This window comes from Monodon monoceros, unplaced genomic scaffold (genome assembly GCF_005190385.1).
Source record: "Monodon monoceros isolate NGI ecotype Baffin Bay Population unplaced genomic scaffold, NGI_Narwhal_1 Super_Scaffold_6, whole genome shotgun sequence".
NCBI lineage: Eukaryota > Metazoa > Chordata > Mammalia > Artiodactyla > Monodontidae > Monodon > Monodon monoceros.
Genome location: NW_021703783.1, coordinates 11,697,940 through 11,721,482, shown reverse-complemented (window position 1 = coordinate 11,721,482; position 23,543 = coordinate 11,697,940). Strand labels below are relative to the sequence as shown.

Sequence of the window (23,543 nt, the reverse complement as noted above, 5' to 3'; positions counted from 1 at the left end):
ACAATAAGCACTTGGTAGGTCTACTAAAATGTGAATTAGCAAATACACTCAATTAAGAGTGAAAGCTAGTTTCACACAATTCTCTTTCTCAAAAAGCAACAAAAAAATTAAAAGCAAAAACAACCCCAAACCTTGAAAGTAGCAAGCTACCTGCGTGTATTTACAAAACGGTCTAATTTACATAACACATAATAATTTTTTCAGACACATTTGGTACATGAAAGCATGTCTGTTGACACAGGAAAATGTGACAGCTGGTTAAGGAAAGATTACCACGGATGCAGTCAAGGAGACAGTCGCTGCTATTTCATAGTAAGTTGTCCATTCTGATGTCATTGTTGTAGGGTTGAAATAAAACATTTCAACCACATATTTTCTGAACACTCCTAAATAAGGTCTGGTCCAGCTCAAAACCACTGCTGTAGGACCCAAGGGATAGAGCATTAAATCCTTTATTCCAGTTGGAACTAAGAAGGGAGGGGAGTGAAAAAAGAAAGTCAAGAAGGAATGTTTAATATCTTAGCAATAGCTTCACACTGCTACCTAATAACTAGGTTTTTCACTCTTCTGATACAATCATTAAACACTAAAAATATTTGCCTGAGATTTTCTTTTTCCCAAGTAATGGATGCTAAGGATGGCTTCCAGGTATACAATTGTAATCATTAATTACTCTGAAGGTTGACTATTGGGTGAACAAGTATGGACCTCCCATAAATGATGATAATGACTTGAGCTTAGAAATTGCACCCCTCTAAATAGTACTCTGATAAAGGTATTATTATTCTTGTGGCTGGCAACTTACCAATAGCAAATGTCACAGGGTCTGAAGGTGGTCCAATCAAAGGGCCTTTTCTTAGGTACATCACAACCTGGTACTGGGCACCAGGAACCAGATTTTCAATAATAGATTTGCTTGAGTTCACCTTCAAACCAAACACCCAATAAGATTTATTTAGAGCTGGGCTTTCAGAATGTGGCACAGAGGCTAACATCGTTTTCAGGGACACTTTGTGAAATCACAAATGCCTCTGAAATCCAGAAGCCTTTACTTATGCTGAGGAAGGTCAAATTTCAAAATTAGGATGATATATAGTTTATATGAGCACTGGAGGAAACCCAGAACATTCAAATTCTAAGGCTAGATTTAATAAGCCCCGTGAACTGCTTTATACCCATCAATGTCAATTGTAACTACGTACACTAGAAACACATCAGCCTCTAACCATAATCAAATCAGGAATACCATAAGGATAGTCTGACATCCTAAATTGTAGTGTCAGCTGATTATATGCAAAGATCAGTGCAGGAATGTCTTTAGTCTCTCATCACTTAGAAGCATATAATATTTAATTATAGTGATGGAAATTACCTCAGAGATTATCTAGTCCAAATCTCTCATTTAACAGATCAAGAAAGTGAAGCTAGAGAATAGCCAAGATCACATATCTAGATCAGTGTTGGGACTGGAAGCCTAGCATTGTGTCCTCTACTCCATGATACAGGCCAAGCAGCAAGATACAGCAGTAAGCACTTTGCAAGGCTACTGTGACAACCTGCCAAGAATGAATCAGGAAGAAACAGATAATCTGAACAGACTGGTTACTAGTAGTGAAATTGAATTTGTAATTTAAAAAAAAAAACAACAAAACTCCTAGCAAACAAAAGCCCAGGACTGGATGGTTTCACAGGGGAATTCCACCAAACATTATAAAGAAAAGCTAATTCCGGGAGTCAAGATGGCATACTAGGAGGATGTGGAATTCATGTATCCTCACAACTAGGGCACTTAGCAGGCATCAGTGGGGGACCATGGACACCTAAGGGGACAGGAGGAACGCCCAGCAACCGGCTTGCAGGATCTTGGTTCCCAGGCCGGAGGTTGGACCCAAGTTCCTGTGGTGGGAGCTCTGAGTCCAAACTGCTGGACCAAAAGGAGAACCTCAGAGCCCAGGGAATATCAATTGGAGTGAGACCTCCCGGAGGTCCTCATCTCAGCACCAAGACCCAGCTCTATCCAGCTGCCTGCAAACTCCAGTGCTGGACGTCTCAGGCCAAACAACCAGTAAGACAGGAATACAGCACCACACATCAAAAAAAAAAAAAAAAAAAAGAAGAAAAAAAGAAAAGAAACAACAAAAAAATTTGTTATAGACAAAGGATCAAGGTAAAAACCTACAAGACCAAAAAAGAAAAAACAACAACAAACCAAAAAAAGAAGATGAAATAGGTAAGCTACCTGAAAAAGAATTCAGAGTAACGATAGTAAAGATGATCCAAAATCTCAGAAACAGAACGGAGAAAATACAAGAAACATTTAAAAAGGATCTAGAAGAACTAAAGAGCAAATAAACAGTGATGAACGACAAAATTACTGATATTAAAAATACTCTAGAAGGAATCAATAACAGAATAACTGAGGCAGAAGAACGGATAAGTGAGCTGGAAGAAAAAATGGTGGAAATAACTGCCAGGGAGCAGAAGAAAGAAAAAAGAATGAAAAGAATTGAGGACAGTCAGAGAGACCTCTGGACAACCTTAAATGCAACAACATTCAAATTATAGGGGTCCCAGAGGAAGAGAGAAAGAAAGGGTCTGAGAAAATATTTGAATAGATTATAGTGGAAAACTTCCCTAATATGGGAAAGGAAATAGTCACTCAAGTCCAGGAAGCACAGAGAGTACCATACAGGATAAACCCAAAGAGAAACACTGAGACACATATGAATCAAACTATCAAAAATTAAAAACAAAGAAAAAATATTGAAAGCAGCAAGGGAAAAGCAACAAATAACATACAAGGGAATCCCCATAAGGTTAACAACTGATTTTTCAGCAGAAACTCTGCAAGCCAGAAGGGAGTCGCAGGACATATGTAAAGTGATGAAAGAGAAAAACCTACAACCAAGATCACTCTACCCAGCAAGGATCTCATTCAGATTTGACAGAGAAATTAAAAATCTTTACAAATATACAAAAGTTAAGAGAATTCAGCACCACCAAACCAGCTTTACAACAAATGCTAAAGGAACTTCTCTAGGCAGGAAACACAAGAGAAGAAAAAGACCTACAATAACAAACAAAACAATTAAGAAAATAGTAATAGGAACACACATATCGATAATTACCTTAAATGTAAATGGATTAAAAGCTCCAACCAAAAGACATAGACTGGATGAATGGATACAAAAGCAAGACCTGTACATACGCTGTCTACAAGAGACCCTCTTCAGACCTAGGGACATATACAGACTGAAAGTAAGGGGATGGAAAAAGATATTCCGTGCAAATGGAAATCAAAAGAAAGCTGGAGTGGCAATTCTCATATCAGACAAAATAGACTTTAAAATAAAGGCTATTACAAGAGACAAAGAAGGACACCACATAATGATCGTGGGATAAATCCAAGAAGAAGATATAACAATTGTAAATATTTATGCACCCAACACAGGAACACCCCAATACATAAGGCAAATGCTAACAGCCATAATATTGGCAATTGACAGTAAGACAATCATAGTAGGGGCTTTTAACACCCCACTTCCACCAATGGACAGATCATCCAAAATGAAAGTAAATAAGGAAACACAACCTTTAAATGACACATTAAACAAGGTGGACTTAATTGATATTTATAGGACATTCCATCCAAAAACAACAGAATACACTTTCTTGTCAAGTGCTCATGGAACATTCTCCTAGATAGGCCATATCTTGGGTCACAAATCAAGCCTTGGTAAATTTAAGAAAATTGAAATCGTATCAAGTATCTTTTCTGACCACAACACTATGGTTGTGTTACAGGAAACAAACTGTAAAAAATACAAACATGGAGGCTAAACAATACACTACTAACTAACCAACAGGTCACTGAAGAAATAAAAAAATACCTAGAAACAGATGACAATGACCCAAAACCTATGGGAAGCAGCAAAAGCAGTTCTAAGAGGGAAGTATATAGCAATACAATCATACCTCAAGAAACAACTCAAATAAACAACCTAAACTTATACATAAAGCAATTAGAGAAAGAAGAACAAAAAAAAAACTCCAAAGTTAGCAGAAGGAAAGAAATCATAAAGATCAGGTCAGAAATAAATGTAAAGGAAATGAAAGAAACAATAGCAAAGATCAATAAAACTAAAAGCTGGTTCTTTGAGAGGATAAGCAAAATTGATAAACCATTAGCCAGACTCATCCAGAAAAAAGGAAGAAGACTCAAATGAACAGAATTAGAAATGAAAAAGGAGAAGTAACAACTGACACTGCAGAAATACAAAGGATCATGAGAGATTACTACAAGTTACTATATGCCAATAAAATGGACAACCTGGAAGAAATGGACAAATTCTTAGAAAAGCACAACCTTCCGAGACTGAACCAGGAAGAAATAGAAAATATAAACAGACAAATCACAAGCACTGAAATTGAAACTGTGATTAAAAATCTTCCAACAAACAAAATCCCAGGACCAGATGGCTTCACAGGGGATTCTATCAAACATTTAGAGAAGAGCTAACACCTATCCTTCTCAAGCTCTTCCAAAATATAGCAGAGGGAGAAACACTCCCAAACTCATGCTACGAGGCCACCATCACCCTGATACCAAAACCAGACAAAGATGTCACAAAAAAGAAAACTACAGGCCAATATCTCTGATGAACATAGATGCAAAATTCCTGAACAAAATACTAGTAAATAGAATCCAACAGCCCATTAAACAGATCATACACCATGTTCAAGTGGAGTTTATCCCAGGAATGCAAGGATTCTTCAATAAACACAAATCAATCAATGTGATACACCATATTAACAAATTGAAGGATAAAACCATATGATAATCTCAATAGATGTAGAAGAAGCTTTTGTCAAATTTCAACACCCATTTATGATAAAAACTCTCCAGAAAGTAGGCATAGGTGGAACCTATCTCAACATAATAAAGACCATATATGACAAACCCACAGCCAACATCGTCCTCAGTGGTGAAAAACTGAAACCATTTCCACTAAGATCAGGAACAAGACAAGGTTGCCCACTCTCACCACTATTATTCAACATAGTTTAGGAAGTTTTAGCCACAGCAATCAAAGAAGAAAAAGAAATAAAGGAATCCAAATTGGAAAAGTAGAAATAAAACTGTCACTGTTTGCAGATGACATTATACTATACATAGAGAATCCTAAAGATGCTACCAGAAAACTACTAGGTCTAATCAATGAATTTGGCAGAGTAGCAGGATACAAAATTAATGCACAGAAATCTCTTGCATTCCTATACACTAATGATGAAAAATCTGAAAGAGAAATTAAGGAAGCATTCCCATTTACCATTGCAACCAAAAGAATAAAATACTTAGGAATAAACCTACCTAAGGAGACAAAAGACCTGTATGCAGAAAACTATAAGACACTGATGAAAGAAATTAAAGATGATACAAACAAATGGAGAGATATACTATGTTCTTGGATTGGAAGAATCAACATTGTGAAAATAACTGTACTACCTAAAGCAATCTACAGATTCAATGCAATCCTTATCAAACGACCAATGGCATTTTTCACAGAACTGGAACAAAAAATTGCACAATTTGTATGGAAACACAAAAGACCCCTAATAGCCAAAACAATCTTGAGAAAGAAAAATGGAGCTGGAGGAATCAGACTCCCTGACTTCAGACTATACTACAAAGCTACAATAATCATGACAGTATGGTACTGGCACAAAAACAGAAATATAGATCAATGGAACAGGATAGAAAGCCCAGAGATAAACCCATGCACATATGGTCACCTTGTCTTTGATAAAGGAAGCAAGAGTATACAATGGAGAAAAGACAGCCTCTTCAATAAGTGGTACTGGGAAAACTGGAATAAAAGAAGGAAATTAAACACTCCCTAACACCATACACAAAAATAAACTCCAAATGGATTAAAGGCCTAAATGTAAGGCCAGACACTATAAAACTCTTAGAGGAAAGCATAGGCAGAACACTCTATGACATAAATCACAGCATGATCCTTTTTGACCCACCTCCTAGACAAATGGAAATAAACAAATGGGATCTAATGAAACTTAAAAGCTTTTCCACAGCAAAGGAAACCATAAAAAAGACGAAAAGACAACCCTCAGATTGGGAGAAAATATTTGCAAACAAAGCAACTGACAAAGGATTAATCTCCAAAATTTACAAGCAGCTCAATATCACAAAAACAAACAACCCAATCAAAAAATGGGCAGGAGATCTAAATAGACATTTCTCCAAAGAAGACATACAGATTGCCAAACACATGAAAGGATGCTCAACATCACTAATCATTAGAGAAATGCATATCAAAACTACAATGAGGTATCACCTCACACTGGTCATAATGAACATCATCAAAAAATCTACAAACAATAAATGCTGGAGAGGGCATGGAGAAAAGGGAACCCTCTTGCACTGTTGGTGGGAATGTAAATTGGTACAGCCTCTATGGGGAACAGTATGGAGGTTCCTCAAAAAACTAAAAATAGAACTACCATATGACCCCGCAATCCCACTACTGGGCATATATCCTGAGAAAACCATAATTCAAAAAGAGTCACGTATCACAATGTTCATTGCAGCTCTATTTAAAATAGCCAGGACATGGGAGCAACCTAAGTGTCCATCAATAGATGAATGGATAAAGAAGATGTGGCACATATATACAATGGAATATTACTCAGCCATAAAAAGAAACGAAATCGAGTTATTTGTAGTGAGGTGGGTGGACCTAGAGTCTGTCATACAGAGTGAAGTAAGTCAGAAAGAGAAAAACAAATACCCTACGCTAACACATATATATGGAATCTTAAAAAAAAATTGTTCTGAAGAACCTAGGGGCAGGACAGGAATAAAGACACAGACATAGAGAATGGACTTGAGGACATGGGGAGTGGGAAGTGTAAACTGGGAAAAGTGAGAGAGTGGCATGGACTTATATATACTACTGAATATAAAACAGATAGCTAGTGGGAAGCAGCTGCATAGCACAGGGAGATCAGCTCGGTACTGTGTGACCACCTAGAGGGGTGGGATAGGGAGGGTGGGAGGGAGACACAAGAGGGAGGAGATATGGGCATATATATATATATATATATATATATATATATATATATGTATAGCTGATTCACTTTGTTATAAAGCAGAAACTAACACATCATTGTAAAGCAATTATACCCCAACAAAAATGTTAAAAAATATTGAATCACTATGCTATATAGCTGAAAGTAATATAATATTGTGAATTTATTATACTTCAATAAAAAAAGGTAATAGCAGTTAGCACTTTGCAAGTCTACTGTGACCCAATAAAATAATGTTGTAGAGAACATCTCTCATTTAGATGAGCTCTTCTACTGTTCCTTTTAAAAAAATCTTCTAGCTATGGAAAAAATACCATATAGAGAAAAGTAGTGTGAACAGACAGATGAGTAAAATGTATTTATTAATATTGAATGTTGGCATGCATAAGAATTGATGTTTAACTAATAGGTTAAGAAATGTGCTGCTTTGCCCGTTAGTGCCTCTGATATTTTAGACAGTTTTGCTTAGTGGAACCAACACAGGCTCTCTATTAGACTGCCTGAGATCAAATCCTGACTCCACACCTTGTAAGCATGGGAATTTATTTGTAATTTTTAATCTCTTTATAATTCTTACCTTGACTTCCTCATTGATAAACTATAGGTAACATACCTAGTAGAGTGTTAGGATCCTTAAACTAGAGTATCAATAAAGTTAACTCTTACTACTCATTAACTTTTTGGCATCTAGAGTACCTAAAATTGTAAAATTGCTACAGAAAGGAGCATGAATCAATGAAGAAGAATATTGTTGACAACTTACCTATGCTGTAAGTTTTTTGTGTCTCATCATGAGTGTAAGAATAAACATAGTTATGGTTATATGATATAAATGTTAAACTTTTTCAATACTAAACAATGATTCTACACAATAGAAATTGTATAATTTGAACTGGTACAACTTGTTCTACATGTAAGTAAGGAAACAGCACACCAAAGTTTCTTTTCCAATAACTTGATCAAAATAAGATTAAACTGAGTTAATAAATGAGCATTTCCACCTTTTCTTTCCTATTTACACTCATGTCAGTATTTCTTGCCCATGTTTTAGAATTTTGATTCTCCTGGAAGCCATCTAAACAGAGTTTGACATCTCCTCTAATAGAGCACTTGCTGAAGAGACAAACTACGCATAAGAACACATGTTTTGCAGAGCCAGCAGTACTGTTTTATCTCTTTAGAATGTATTTTTAAGTAATAAAACTAATAATCATCATTGTAAAAATTGCTCACACCATAGAAGAGCAAATGAAGTCAATTGGAAGTCTTTCTGTCCTCCTCTCACCATTTCCCACTTTTTGGCAGGCAATCTTCTAGGCCCTCCTTGATACATATATACACAAATAATATGATATTGAACCATATAGGTATTATATTATCGACATTACTCCAAACTTTTCTTTTAAACTTCACAAACATTGTAGACATGTGAACATACCTGCAAATCGAACCTTGCTCATTAATCACTCATTTAGAATATTTAGAATAACACAGAGTGTAGATTGTTTCAGGGTGAGGTTAAAGTTTCTTTGGTTTGATAATATTTTAGGCAGTTGTTGATTTTAATTATTCAAATGACTTCCTGGAATCATAACCACTTAAATATACTCTCATAATAAGTTCATCTTAGGAAAATTACACTGCCTTTAAAAAAAATAAGAACGAACAATGTGTATATATATTACACTACTAAAATCATGAGAAGGCAAATGACCTTGGTGACAAATTATAAACTAATTTCCCCCTAAGTTTTGAATATTTGCTGAGCTACCTATATCACTTCTATTCCTCATACCTTTTCATTTATCCTGGACTTATTTAGAGGTGGACTGGAGGTGGGAAGGGGAAATGCTCCTGCATGCTACTTACTAAATAACATGTGCTTTATTCTCTAGAAGATTACTCCACACTCCTCCCCTAATTTTCACCCCATCTTTGCAATCCAATATTTTCTCTCTCTCATTTCTGACTGGCTTAGTCTCCATTCCAGAGAATTCGGTTCAGCCTAATATACCTCCAGCTAGGCACCAGTCCTATCCCTCCTCAGCTGAAGAAATAGAAGGAAAGATGTACCACAGAACATAGGAAATATTTGATAGACTCTTAAATAACGAGGTTAAACTAGATGATGGTGAGAGTTCCTTTCAGTCTGAAATGGTCTTATTTCTATATTAGGTGATCCTCTTTCCATTAGCCCTTTCTGTACATTTATTACAGTTACTCTGCTTTCTACAGAGAACCTCTAGAACCTCTATATCTTCTTGCCTTGATACAAAAAGTATTCAGTTAGGTTTGCATAATAATAAAAGTTAACGATCTGGTGCGCATTACTATGTTCCAGACATTGCATTAAGCATCAAGTCCTTTTATCTTTGTTACAACTCTATGAGGTAGGATATGCTTCTCCTTACATTACAGATTAAGACGCTAAGATTTATAAAGAAAGGGACTCAGAGCTGGAAGCTGTTAAAATCAGGTCTGAAACCCAAGTCTGTTTAATTCTAGAGTCTATGCTTTTAGTCAGTACTCTTGACTCTATCAAGATGAGCGGTGAGGGTGACCTTCCCCTAGTATATCACCTGCAATCCGCCAGAAACAACACTCGCCTGGAAGTCAGATCACTTGAGCTGGGGTCTCAGCTCTGATGCTAATCAGTTGTGTGACTTTGGGCAGGTCTTTTAAATAATCGGCCTCTTAGCTCTATCATTTCCTCTTTCGTAAAGCTAATAGATTGATTGGTCTTTCTTTCTGATTTAGTCACTTAGTTATTATACATTCCTATAAATCGTCACCAAACTTTTATGGACCAAGCAGATCACATATAAAAATAAATGTACATCCATATATTACATGGTGCTTCTTAATTCTGAAATTCACGACTGTGTGTGAGACTTTGGAGAAAATGCCAGAAGCACACTTACTTCAAAGAATTGACTGGGTCCTTCATATACAACATTGAGCACTGGCTTTATGTTTAACATATCAACATAGGTTTATTAATGAATAGCACTACAATGGTTGTTAGAAGGGTTACATCACAAAACTCCCTTCTCCACGAACATTTGCTTATAAACTCACACACAAAACAGAAACCAGACAGGAAGAACATATATATAATGAGGACAAATTCAAATTAAGGGGTACCAATGTACCTACATGGAAGGCCAGACTCTAAGCTTCATGAAGTCAAGGTTCAAATCAAATTTGTTTTTATTTCTAGCATCTCACACAGGACCCGCTATAGAACACAGAAATCAATCAAGCTGTGGGAAGGAGCAGGGGCAATAGCGGTGAATCTCATGAACGATCTAGGTAATCGGTACAGCAATGATCCTGTGGTACAGGTGATGAGATGATGGTAGAGGAAAAGTAAGGAGAATGAAAGTATAAGGGAGTGAAACATTGTGATTAATTATTCATCTGTGTTTGGCTTTGGAATCACTCTTCTTTTTGAGCTGCGTTTTGAATTTTCTGTTTAACAATAGCACCGTACCACTGACTATAGAACTAAAGAAATGTTATTATTTTTTTCTTTCTGGATAATGCTTGCTTCAAGAAATAACCTAAGTCAGACCAATCCCGGCGAGAATGTCTTCTGGATTCCTTTGATTAATGGGTACATGGGTCTAGGCCAATTTTTTTTTTTTTTTGCGGTACGCGGGCCTCTCACTGTTGTGGCCTCTCCCGTCGCGGAGCACAGGCTCCGGATGCGCAGGCCCAGCGGCCATGGCTCACGGGCCCAGCCGCTCCACGGCATGTGGGATCTTCACGGACCGGGGCACGAACCCGTGTCCCCTGCATTGGCAGGCGGACTCTCAACCACTGCGCCACCAGGGAAGCCCCTCTAGGCCAATTTTTGAGATTTTTGCACTGATGTTTCTCCTTCTTTGAAAATGTGTGTTTGTGTGTGTGCGCGTGTGTGTGTGTGTGTAATGATGATGATGTAATAATACCACACTCTTCTTGCAGCAATTGAGGTAACACCTAGCACAGTGGTCTAGTTCCCACCCTCCACTTCAAATACTGGCCTCCTTGCCTATAATCCTTAACAGCTTCATGTCTACATTTCAAGAAGCCATTGTCAAAGTGCACTTAAGGGCTTCCCTGGTGGCGCACTGGTTGAGTCCACCTGCCGATGCACGGGACACGGGTTCGCGCCCCGATCCAAAGGAAAGTCCCACATGCCGCAGAGCTGCTGGGCTCGTGAGCCATGGCCCCTGAGCCTGCGCGTCCGGAGCTCCGCGACGGTAGAGGCCACAACAGCGAGAGACCCACGTGCCGCGAAAAAAAAAAGTGTACTTAGACTAGCTTTTTCTGGTTCATTTATAATTTACAATATCTATTTATACTTTTAGCCTTTGGCTTCTATGTTAACATACGTAACTTACACATTAGGTGGGACAAGAAAAACCACACCTGAGAGCAGTCAAGTTCTAGGTCATGTCCTGCAGGCAGGACACATTTTCTATTAATGCAGAGTCAGCCATGCTGCATACCCTCAGGGAAGGAAGCTAATGAGCTTCTCAGTGAGCTGTGATTACTAGCTGAACTGTTTAGCATATTTACTCATTAATTCAAGCCCAGAGATAGCCTCATCTTCAAGTTGGGCTTATCTCAGCCCTCTAAGGCTTTCAAGAGCTCCAAAGGCCGTGATTCCTGAATTCATCTTATTAATTAAAATTTTTTCACGCTTTGAATTACGCTAAATGCCTAATTTTCATGGGATAAATGGAAACACTCTAAATAGCTTTCACACAGCAAACATCTTTTTTGACTGCGTATTAGATTTCCAGTGTACTCCACACAAATTGAAAATTTAATTTTTTTCATTTAGGCAAGAAAATACTGTTTGTAAGACACCAAGAATCAGTACCTTTGATCTTATGAAAAAAATAAATCCAGGTTTTAGGAAAACAGGACTGGGCTCCAGGATTCCTGTGGGTATTTAGGGCATCTGAGAGCAAAGTCCGCTCTGGGGCCCAGGCTGGTGGTTTCATTCAGGACTGATGATTGGGCGTGGTGTTCATTCCATAGCCACGCCCAGAACTACTGATTCCCACGTGTTTCCACTTGCCCCTCCCACCCCCCCACCCCCCACCCCCGGCCTTGTGCTCAGCTAACGCCTATTTACCCTTCAAAACTCTTCAGTTATGATTAGTGAGGGGGTAGTTTTTCACTTTATGTACTTTAAATTTTTGAATTACTTTTTCAGTGAGCATGCCTTATTTTACAGTTAAAATAACAAGAAACAATGGGAAAAAAATTAAACAAGCAAACAAAACCTCCCCCAAACCTTCTGCTTCCTTATCTCCTCCCCTGGGGGAAGTTCTGAGCAGTTTCCAAATCCTCTTGCCCCAATCCATATTTATTCATGCCCTTCTTTCTGTGAGCTCATATGGCCTCTCGATCATTTACTTTTAACCTAGATCCCCACCATCTATCCCAGTACCTGGCACATCGTAGATGTGCAGTATATTCTCTTGAACGAGGAATTAAGTAAAAGGAAGATGGTAGTTCTAAGCGGGAAAAGGAAGGCGACTGTGATTGAAGAGCCTCGTGCACTGATTACCTAGCTCCTCCCCCACGCTTGGTAACACTGCCAGGGACGCACCTGGGAGACCTCAGCACAGCTTCTTGCCATTGGCGGCCCCCTTGCATCCCCCGCGAGGCTGGGCTGCAGGAGGTGAGGGAGCCAGTCTGCCCTTCCAATCCCTTTACCTGAGTACAGTACTGCTTTTCTAGCCTCTGGCTCTCCTTTTGTTTCTGGCAGGTGAGTGACACCACAGACACGATGGTGCTGTTGCAGTTTTCTTGGGAAGACGTCCAGGACATCAAGGCAGTGGTTGAGCTTAGAACGTGGACACTCACATGCTGGGGCTTCTCAGTGAGTTCTTCGATCCACTCTCCTGAAGGACCTGGATATCAAATCAGACGCTGAGCTGGTTGAGGTACAAGATTCTAGTTTTAAAAATCGTGTTGTTTGCCTTTTGCCCTTACAGAGATACTCCAAGTAAGACTGGCAGCCAGGCTGGCAGGTCTTTACATTCTCTGCTTAGCTACAGTCTCCCCTGGGTGACCTCCCCATTGACCTAAGCAACATCCTGGCAGCAGCCACCAAACCAGTTCTACTGAGAGACAGAAGCTCCACTTCAGTTGTTACGTGCCTCTGAGATTATTCCGGTAAATTCTTCACCAGAGAGAATTTACTTCTCTTTTAACAAACAGTATGTGTGGCAGTGTGGCATTTCATGAGTATTTATAATTCCTTTGCTGTTAGGATCTTCAGTCTCTAGAAATAATTATGTTGAGATTCAAATTAGTCTCTACTACAATCGTGTGAAAATTTTTAATTTGGTGACAGCAGGATCAAAGAGGCAGGGTGTGACTACCTTAGAGAAGAAACAGGCAACAGACGGGCTCAATTATAGAAGCTGGCGGAAACCTGGCTGATAATTTGAGGACACGGTGGGCTCCTCATTATAAAATATCTCCCTGAAAGTGCCCGCCATTAGCTTTGTTCTCTTAAATTTCCAAAGTGGTTATTAGCACAGTGCCTGACACGTCATGAGGACCCAAGAAATGTTAAGGTGATTATTATCTCCTGAAAGGCACTGTTAAAATGCAAATGTGCAACTTCTTTTATTTGCTTAGTATACATTTCTTAGTTCCCTCATAGGAAGCTGTATTCCTGAGCCCGGGAGAGGGGAAGGAGAAAGCAGCTCTGTTGGCGAGGGCAGTCCCAGGCTCATGGTTAATTGGGTAAGGGAAAAAACAACAATAAAAATGATGATAATAATGATGATGGCAAAGAGTGGTAGGACTCGCTGCGTGCCAGGCTCTGTTTTAAGTTTATATGTGTTTACATATTTTAATCCTTTAATTTTCTTAACTAACCTATGAGATAAGTACTAGGATTGATTTCACTTTCAGATGAGGAAATCGAGGCAGAGATAGCACAAGTAGAGCTGGGATTCATGCATAGGAAGTCTGGTTCCAAAATCCATGCTCTTAACCCCTGCATAAAACTTCCTGGATCACTAAGAAAGAGTGAAAAGCATGGGTCTGGAGATAAGAAAGTTGGCCCCAAACTCAGTTTTGCTCATTATTAGCAATGCAAGCTTGGGCAGATGACTTAACTACTTTGAATCTCAGTCATTGCATCTGTCAAATGGACAAATCATAGAATGTTAGGATTGAAAAGGACTTTAGATTTTCAATGCTTTGTTTTACTGATGAGGAAACTGGAGCCCAGAGATGTGAATGAACTTCCCAATGTCACAGAGCTAGTAATGTTTGGGAACCAACCTAGAACTCCTGTCTCCTGGGTTGGGGCTTTGTGATAACTTATCATGATACTCTCTGATTAGTTACTTCACAGGACTGTCGATGGGATCAAATGAGATTATAATGTGTTAGAGAACTATCTAAATGTGAAGTGTTATTACTGTTATGATGATTACTGGGGTAGTGGGGGCATGGAGAGAGAAGGTGGGGGGAGGCAAAATGAATTCACTCACTTAATGTCTTTACATTAGGACTGACCCGATAATCAACCCAAGATAATAGGTCACTGCAGGCTCCATGGAAATGGACTTTGCTATTAAATATTTCTAGAATCTAATTCTTCTTCTGACACCAATTTGCTAAACTTTCTGTGACTCAGTATTTTTTTTCAAGTGACAAATGGGGATAAGAGAAATATTCCCTTCATGAGGCTATTGGGAGACTAATGTAAATTTCTACCTTAATTTTTATCTCTGAGTAAAACCTTCAAAACTACACAAATTCAGTATCCTTTTATTTATTTATTTATTTATTATTTGTTTATTTTTTTGCGGCACGCGGGCCTCTCCCCGCTGTGGCCTCTCCCGTTGTGGAGCACAGGCTCCGGACGCGCAGGCTCAGTGGCCATGGCTCACGGGCCCAGCCGCTCCGCGGCACGTGGGATCTTCCTGAACTGGGGCGTGAACCCGTGTCCCCTGCATCGGCAGGCAGACTCTCAACCACTGCGCCACCAGGGAAGCCCCCACTATCCTTTTAAAATCAAAGGCATATACAGAGTACACCTGAATAACTCATTACCGCAGAACATCATATCTGAAGCTCTAAAAAGATTTTTATTGGCAGAGAAATAGCAAAATTTCTAGTGCCCTATATTTTCCTAGATGAACATTAATATGCATCTTTTTGAAATAATCATATGTGTGAGCAATTCTGACACATTCTCAGCAGCTCTGGTCAACTGGATACTCTAGGAACAGGGCAGAGTGCTTGACACTGGAAAATGGTTCAATAAATATTTGTCGAATGTGCAACAGAATTAACAAATAAGCAAAGAGTTTAACCCCAGCCTAGGGTTTTGTAATTTGGTATGAGAAGCAGGATGTACACAAATAAAATACATCTAGGAAAATACCACACTCAGAGAAGCTCTGTATTTTGCCTTGTGCACTATGATACACAGTAGAAATTCAGAGAAGGGAAGAGCTAATGGCCAGAAGAGTTGTGGGAGTTTTCCTGTAACTTGCAGTGGATCTCTGCTGGCAGACAAGGAAATCTCTGGGTTAATGAAACATTTAGCCTCATGGGAAGAACTGGATACTAAACTTTGCTCTCATTCTCAAGTGATGTCACGTCAAAGATTGCCCATAACTGAAAGACATTTCACCAGTGGTGACATTTTTGGTTTCTTAAGTAAAATTGTTATATGGGATATTTTCAACATTTTTAAGCTGCTAAGTAAACTGATCTCGGGCTTCGCTGGTGGCGCAGTGGTTGAGAGTCTGCCTGCTAATGCAGGGAACGCGGGTTCGAGCCCTGGTCTGGGAGGATCCCACATGCCGCGGAGCAACTAGGCCCATGAGCCACAACTACTGAGCCTGCGCGTCTGGAGCCTGTGCTCCACAACAAAAGAGGCCGCGATAGTGAGAAGCCCACGCACCGCGATGAGGAGTGGCCCCCACTTGCCGCAACTACAGAAAGCCCTCGCACAGAAACAAAGACCCAACACAGCCATAAATAAATTAAAAAAAAAAAAAGGCAAAATTCCTTAAAAAGCAAACAAACAAAAATACTGATCTCTTCTCTCTGCCCCCCTCCTCCTTCCCCTGTCCATCTTTTTGAGGATCATCTGATGAAAGGTGGTAATTTGCTTTTGAAGGAGGAGATAGAGTATGGTGACCCTCCTTCTCGGAACTCAGTTTTTATCCATTCCCTTCTGGTTCTTCTTTCTGCTGGTCAGAGGCACTTTTAACTCCTGATAAGCTAGGAAACTGGTTTTTGGCCTCTAAACTTCTGGTAAGCATAGTCAGATTAGCAAAAAACATTACAGACATACACTATTTGTGTAGCTTTTAGAGGCTAGTTATTGCTCTGCTATTATCCCTGATGGAATTGGTAGAAGATGCCCTAAGACTTGTTATTGGAGTATTCATGATGCTCTAGCTTAGTCTTCTGCTAACTTTTGGAGACCACCTAGGTCTCACTACACCTCAATCTCTCTTTCTTTCAAGCTCCATAAGCTCAATACTCTAATGAGACTTTTCACACAGAAAAACAATATCAATTTTCATTATGGCCTCGAACAAAAGTCCTCTTTCCCAAACTATGTGTCCACGTCCTTGGAGACTTTGTTATCACTAGTGTGGAAGGTCAGTTTAATAAATGTTCAATTATCACAATAATTTTAAAATATCCTCAAGTTAAATCCCTGGATAGGTTTGCTACTATGAAACATACATATATTTTCCTGCTGTCAAAATCTCATGGATCCGGGCCTCTCATGATCTTGAAGAATTCTCAGGGTCTCTAAGATTTGATGCATAATTGATGCCTGAGCATCATTAATCTCACCAGTTCCATTTTTCTAGCTCCTCTGTAAGTGCAAAATAATCTTTTTGGTACTTACTGATATAAAAACTGAGTGATTTTGCTGACTCGCTGTTTCGAATTTCACAAGATCCTGAGGAACTGAAGGTTGTAACAGATAACTTATATTTCCCAGGCTCCTTCAGTTCTGCAACAAATTCGTGTGCCTCTTCATCCACTGTCAAATATTCAGTAAAGTTTTCTAAATCATGGATAAAAAAGAGAATAGATATGAACTGATATCTGGAGCAGCCTTGGCTATAGAAGTCAATTAATTAAAAAAAAGTATTTTTAAAAATTTTTCCTCCTTCCTTTTGTCAAGTTGAATTATACCTCTAAAATTACTATATAAAAAGGTGACTAGAGCTTCCCTGGTGGCTCAGTGGTTGAGAGTCCGCCTGCCGACGCAGGGGACACGGGTTCGTGCCCAGGTCCGGGGAGATCCCGTGAGCCATGACTGCTGAGCCTGCGTGTCCGGAGCCTGTGCTCCGCAACGGGAGAGGCCACAACGAGAGGCCCGCGTACCACCCCCCCCCCGCCAAAAAAGGTGACTAAGAGTTCAAGTTATTTTTTGCAATAGTTTTAAATGACCAAATTAAAATATGGTGCACTAATCAATAAAACTAGGGGTGGATATATACTGCATTCTTACATACTGTCAACCAATGAAGTTATATACACAAAATAGAAGTATAATGTTAGGAAAAAATAGCAATAATCAACGTTCTCATTTGGATATAAAGGGTTAAAAAACAGTACCAAATGTTGTATAAGTTCTTTGTGGTAGCATTAAATATCCATAAGTGTCTTAAAATATATTGAATTATCTCTATTTAGAAATAATCCTCTGGATACATTTTTCTGACACTTGTAATATTTTTGCTTCATTGGTTTGCTTTCAGAAATTTTAAAAGTAAAAATGATTTTTGCATTGCTTCAAAGTCCACCTCCTGCTGCTTATTCATTTGAAGTTGTTATCATTTGGTGACTATAGTACAACACACCACAGTCAGATAAAAGCATGATTGAACCTTCATGGAAATAGGCGTTACAAAAAATTATGAATTATAAGACCCCGTTTTCCATAGAATATATTGAGGAATAGAAAAATAAAAGATAGATTAAGGGAACTTTTTTTAATACAGGTAATTTCAGGCAAATGTTAAGAATTTTGACTCAAATAATTGGAAATGATGAAGGATTTCAATGTTATATAGTATTTGGGTATGGTTGATTGCTCTCTACTCTAGTAGAGAGGAATTCACAGGTCTTGTATTTCATTCTATTGAATAAAATGGGGGCAAACAATACGTCATATATAAGACTACATGATTTGAATACCTTATCCTATAAATAAGGCTGTCAATTTAACCTCACATTTTGGCAACTTGACAACTTTTGCTACCCAGACTACTAGACTGGAAAGCATAAAACAAAACAAACAACAAATAACTATGAAAACCTACCAAACAACAATTCACATATGATTCATGATCCAAATTTACTGAATGCTGTGGCCCTGCTTTTCATAAATTAGTGGGTTAAATATAAAGAATAACTCTCAGTTGCTAAGTGAATACAATATATAATATAGTAGCTAGAGTGGAAATACCAGTTGCTATGTATTTTCTATTCTACTACCAGCTTCTCTTTGGGAAAATGTGAGTGGTGCTGGTTTCAGCGGGCACCCGCTAAGGGGAATAAGAGTAGCTTGATAAGCAGGACACAGGTCTGATACTCTTGGGAAAGTAGCCAGGTTGTCAGCAAGATTGTTTTGCTGCATGCTTCACAAATTTGGGTACTGGAAAACAGAATATTTCTCCAGGATATTTTGTAATTTGTTATGGTTAGAACCTTAATTCAAAATCTTTCCAAATATAAAGTTTCCTCAGTTGCCTGGGGTAGGTGAAATGTCAGGTAATGAAATGTATACAGTTGCCTGTACTTGCAATGTATGAGCTGCCCAAACCAGATTCTGACCCAATCTGTTCATTTTTGTTTTCTGGTTTCCGTCTGCATTGGATACTCAATTAAATTCTTCCTTTTCTTTACCATCTTTCTTTAGATATTAACTGTCTACCATCAGTCTTTCTTTCTAAATGTAATCTTTAAACGCTTCAATTTCCTTTCCTTTGCACCATTACTTATTTCCTCTGATTTCCTATTATTTTACCTTCTCTTTCCATGTGGATATGGAACCCATCAAATGCAGTGGGTGGTTTTGGTGGTAACCAACTCAGTATCATTTGGACAGGGAAAAAAGAGAAAGAGCTGGTCGTCGATTTCTCAGTCTCACTGAGTGTTTTGTTATTTTCGTATTCCATGGGAAGAACACTGACAAATTCATCTTCACTTTCAGGAGTCGCAGATGCACTGTCCCACCAATATGGTTGGGATGTGGTTTCATAGTCACTGATGTTAAAATCAGGCCAACCAGAAGAAATGTTGCCAGAGGGAATTTCAGGAGTGTCATCAGTAAAATGGAAGAGTTTGTCTTTTCCCATTGTATCTTGTGATCTCATGAACGACTCCTCTGGGAAACTGCCACTCTGTTCTTCCCAGTTGTTTTTGTTCAAGTTTACTATACGAACTGAGATATTTTGAGGAGGATAGGGGACTGTAAGAGAGAGAATTATCATTTTCAAGTATTTTTAACTATTATAATGAATACTTAATCTATTAATGAGTCAAACATACAAGCAGATTTAGAAGGTAGAGTTTAGTTTTACTTTTACTGTATAGATAATTTACATCAAGAACACGTGTGGTTTCAAGTACACATACATCTAAGATTTTGTACACAGTGTGCACACATTAGCTTATCACCAGTCACACTTCAAATATTGATACATTAATTCGTGATACTATGCTTGTCCAAGTGGTGATTTAACCACTTCCAAAGTAGAGTTACATACATATTTTTCAGCTTATCACAATCTCCTTTTTTAAAAACTGAGTCTCTGTCACTAGATCTTTCTTACAAAAAAAGCAACTATAGTGTTTTTATAGCTATCAAGATAAAAATACTCCCTATGACATAGTTGCACTTAGGAGAGTTAAATGTCTGAATTGCCTTCAGAAACAATAACATGCATGTTGGAAATATGGCTTCGTTCCTCATCTCTCTAAAATAAAAACTGTGCACACAAAATGAGTTTATGAACTATGGAATCATACTTTTGTAGTGGTAGAAAATTATGAAGGCACACTGCATGGTCTCTACCTGCAAAAGATTGTATGCATCCTGCAGATAGCAGCTCGACTCTCACCTCTTCTATGAACTTCTAATAAAAATTAATCTCTCCCTCCTTTGTGCTGTTACATAAATTTGTACCTCTTTAATAATATTTATTATTGCATTCTGCCTTGTATGAGTGCCAGTAGTACCTCTACCATTTTTGAGAACAGGGAACCATCTCACCAGACTTTGTCTTCATCTCTCCCAGTACTTTAAACAACTCCCAGGTGAAAGATGCTCAATTAGTTTCTTTACTTGAATAATGAAAACTACAAGTAGAATCTTAGATGTTGATGTGAGGTGAATAAAATTTAGCTGAAATATTTTCTTTGCTTTGGCCTAATTAATGAGAATTCAGATTTTTCAACACATCTTAGAATTTCAGAATGGCAGGGTCTCAGAGGTGATCTATTATAACACATTCCCAGTGTTTGTATGAATTGTGTCTCCTGCATTCCTACTGAATACTTAAGGACATTAGGCATGAAAAAATATCAGTCATATTGGTATTGGCAATGGGTATTTAGTATGTGTATATTTATATTACCCATCCATTCTTCCATCTACTTACCATCTATCCATCCATCCATCCGTCCTATGATTGTGCTTCATATTAGTCATGCTACTAAAATTAATAATCTGATAATCTGTAGTAGAACCTCCCACATCTGTTCTTCTGTCATATGAGTATTTTGTCAGGTTATAGAATAAATGATGTGCACTTGATCCAGTTAAATTACTTAATTATAACTTTTGGTAGTATCACACAATTTTTTTAATTCAAAGATTATAAATCTATGATTTCATTGACATATTTAAAATTTTTAGAATTGAATATTTTGTTCAATTCCTTTTACATTGATAGAAAATTTGTTTTAGGTTACTAAAATACGTATTTATTTTCTTTCTCAGCTCTGGAACAGAATTTTCCTTAGAATGATAGAAAGTATATATATAACAACATATCATTTAATTATTTTTTCACTAAATTTGATTCTTTGGAAGACTTACCAGTTCTGTGCTGTTTGGGTTCATGACTGACACCGCTGTACTCCACAAGAGTGCTTTTATTAAAAGTTGCCTCAGATACCAGCTGAAAGGTGATATTACTGTAACATATTCCTGGCAGCCAGTGATTAAATACTGTTTTTCCCTTAAAGAAATCTGAGAAGAAAAAAACAATTATATTAAAACTTCAGTTTCCTAAATGCCACACACTTCTAGAAAGTTCTGAACAATTATGACTAACTATCCATAAAATAATATTTCCTGCAACTTCTGGCATGGTCAGTAATAAAAAATTGATATAAGGCTAGAGGTGAAAATTTGGATTGTTTTGGACACAAACTGAAAGGCTTTTTTCTGCAAGAATTGGATACAATTGGAATTAAAATTTTATTATAAGAACATTTGGTGTATTAAGTGGAGAAGATAACATATAGAAATTGTAGAGATTAAGTTTCTGCTAGCCATTTACTTTAAGATAAAAACCCAAGGTATTTTGCCAATTTATGACTCAGGAAAAAATAATTTTACAAGAAATGTTTTCACTAGTCTCACTTGTAGAATATAGCCTATTTAAAAAATAAAACAGTTTGTCTGTCATTTGGCGGATAGGACCTGCTTAAATAAAGAATAAAATAAAAAATTTGAATTTTATTTGGAAAACATTTTTTTTGGAAAATAATAATAAATTAAAAAATCCAATCCAAGTTAGAAATGAGAGAAACAAAAAGTACCATTTATTGAATGAAAAACCAAAAATAATTTTAAATTAATTAAATTTAAAAAGAGAGCATATTAACTTATTTTTAAACTCATGGCATTTAGCTCAATAAAAGTTTCAGTGACTGCTTTTCAATTATTTCTGAACTTATATTTGCATGTGATCAAAAAGCAAATAAGGTCTCAATTATTAATTTGCAGATAATCTGTTTTCATTGAAAATAAAGAATGCAGTAATTTATGGAGTCTATTTATGTTTATTTGATTTTTTTTTAAGTTTAAAACCCCTGTAAATTCACTGCATATATTTTAAACAATGTCTCATTAAAAAAAAAATCCATGGAAAATTCAGGAGTTTGTAAAAGCAGCACGTCAAAGTGAGATATTTCTGGATATCATGCCCTATGTGGTTGAGTACCTGTCCTCTACTTAGTTTCCAGTTACAACTAGTCAAATTTGAGACCATCATCTACACTCTGCAGATAAATATCATGGTGCTGGGTCCTGAGAATATTTATGTTTCTCCAGTTCAGTCCCCAAAGGCCCTCCCTCCTTCTCTCCCTATCCCTCTCCCTCTTGACCTGCCTCTGCCCCTGAAAAGTTGAGTTCTTTCGAAATTATTAATTCCCCTAGGCTCTCCTCTCTCTCAAGATCCCATCAAGCCAGTAAAAATAGTGAAACCAATTTTTGTATATTAATGCAATCACTTAGCTAGTCATACAAATAAATATATACAAAGGACCTAAAAAGCATTGTCTTTTGCATTTGAGAATAATCTTGGACCATCTCCAAGTGAAACTTTGTGAAAGGCACCTCTCTAGCTTCCCAGTTCTAGAAGTGCCCTAACACACTCAGAAAGAAATGGTTAAGTGAGGTGCTTCTAAATTTAAGTTTGAATTTGTTTCCTGCACCAGACATGCAGGAATAATATTTGGCAAGAATAACATGTGAGTCACAATAATTTGAGTTTTTCTTATGCTTACGCATGACACATGACTCTAAAGAACCAGACATTCTAAGACTCCTCATAACAATATTTTCATGCATCAGTAACTATTTTTATTGGTTCATTTATGACCAAATAATGAATTATAAGACCTCTTCAGAGCAAGAGCAAGAGCAAGACCATTTGGCAAAAGTCATGTAAAAGTAATAGTCATCATTTTTCATCTTCCTTTTGCCTCTTACCTTTATATAGCATTGTCCGGAAGTCTTTACCTTCCCAGTAGCTTATGTTTACTCTTGTGAAAACGTTATATTTTTCTGGATAATGAATTTCAAACAGGACTCCTGTTTCAGGAGAAGGTTTATAGTCATATATTGAAACACTGGTTACGGGAAGAGGTTCTGCAGAAGGAAAGTTAATGGAGAAAGGGGAATTAAGAAAAGAGCAAAAGGCCATTATCAATACTTGGAAGGGCCAGGGATTACACCTATTAGAATTTCACACATATTTTTATTATGTGTAAGACACTAAGCTCCTCAGTACTGCTGAGTTGAGTGCTCTCCTTAGCAGTAATTAATGATGCATATTTTAAATAGTGATTTCTGCCTTTCAAGGAACTCTCATATTCATTTTTCCATTTGCCTTTTGCAACAACCC

General features: G+C 37.6%; 1 protein-coding gene across 2 annotated transcripts in view; it reads right to left on the bottom strand.

The window, feature by feature from the left end:
- Positions 1 to 23,543, bottom strand: part of PTPRO (protein tyrosine phosphatase receptor type O) — a 230,956-nt gene that overhangs the window by 72,778 nt on the left and 134,635 nt on the right. For both annotated transcript variants that reach the window (XM_029205425.1, XM_029205426.1), the window contains exons 3-9: positions 23,129 to 23,287; positions 21,227 to 21,379; positions 19,151 to 19,594; positions 17,018 to 17,179; positions 12,829 to 13,025; positions 806 to 926; positions 274 to 467 (exon numbers count right to left, since the gene is read on the bottom strand). In XM_029205425.1, coding sequence (XP_029061258.1) covers positions 274 to 467; positions 806 to 926; positions 12,829 to 13,025; positions 17,018 to 17,179; positions 19,151 to 19,594; positions 21,227 to 21,379; positions 23,129 to 23,287 — 1,430 coding nt within the window. The remainder of the gene's footprint in view (positions 1 to 273; positions 468 to 805; positions 927 to 12,828; positions 13,026 to 17,017; positions 17,180 to 19,150; positions 19,595 to 21,226; positions 21,380 to 23,128; positions 23,288 to 23,543) is intronic.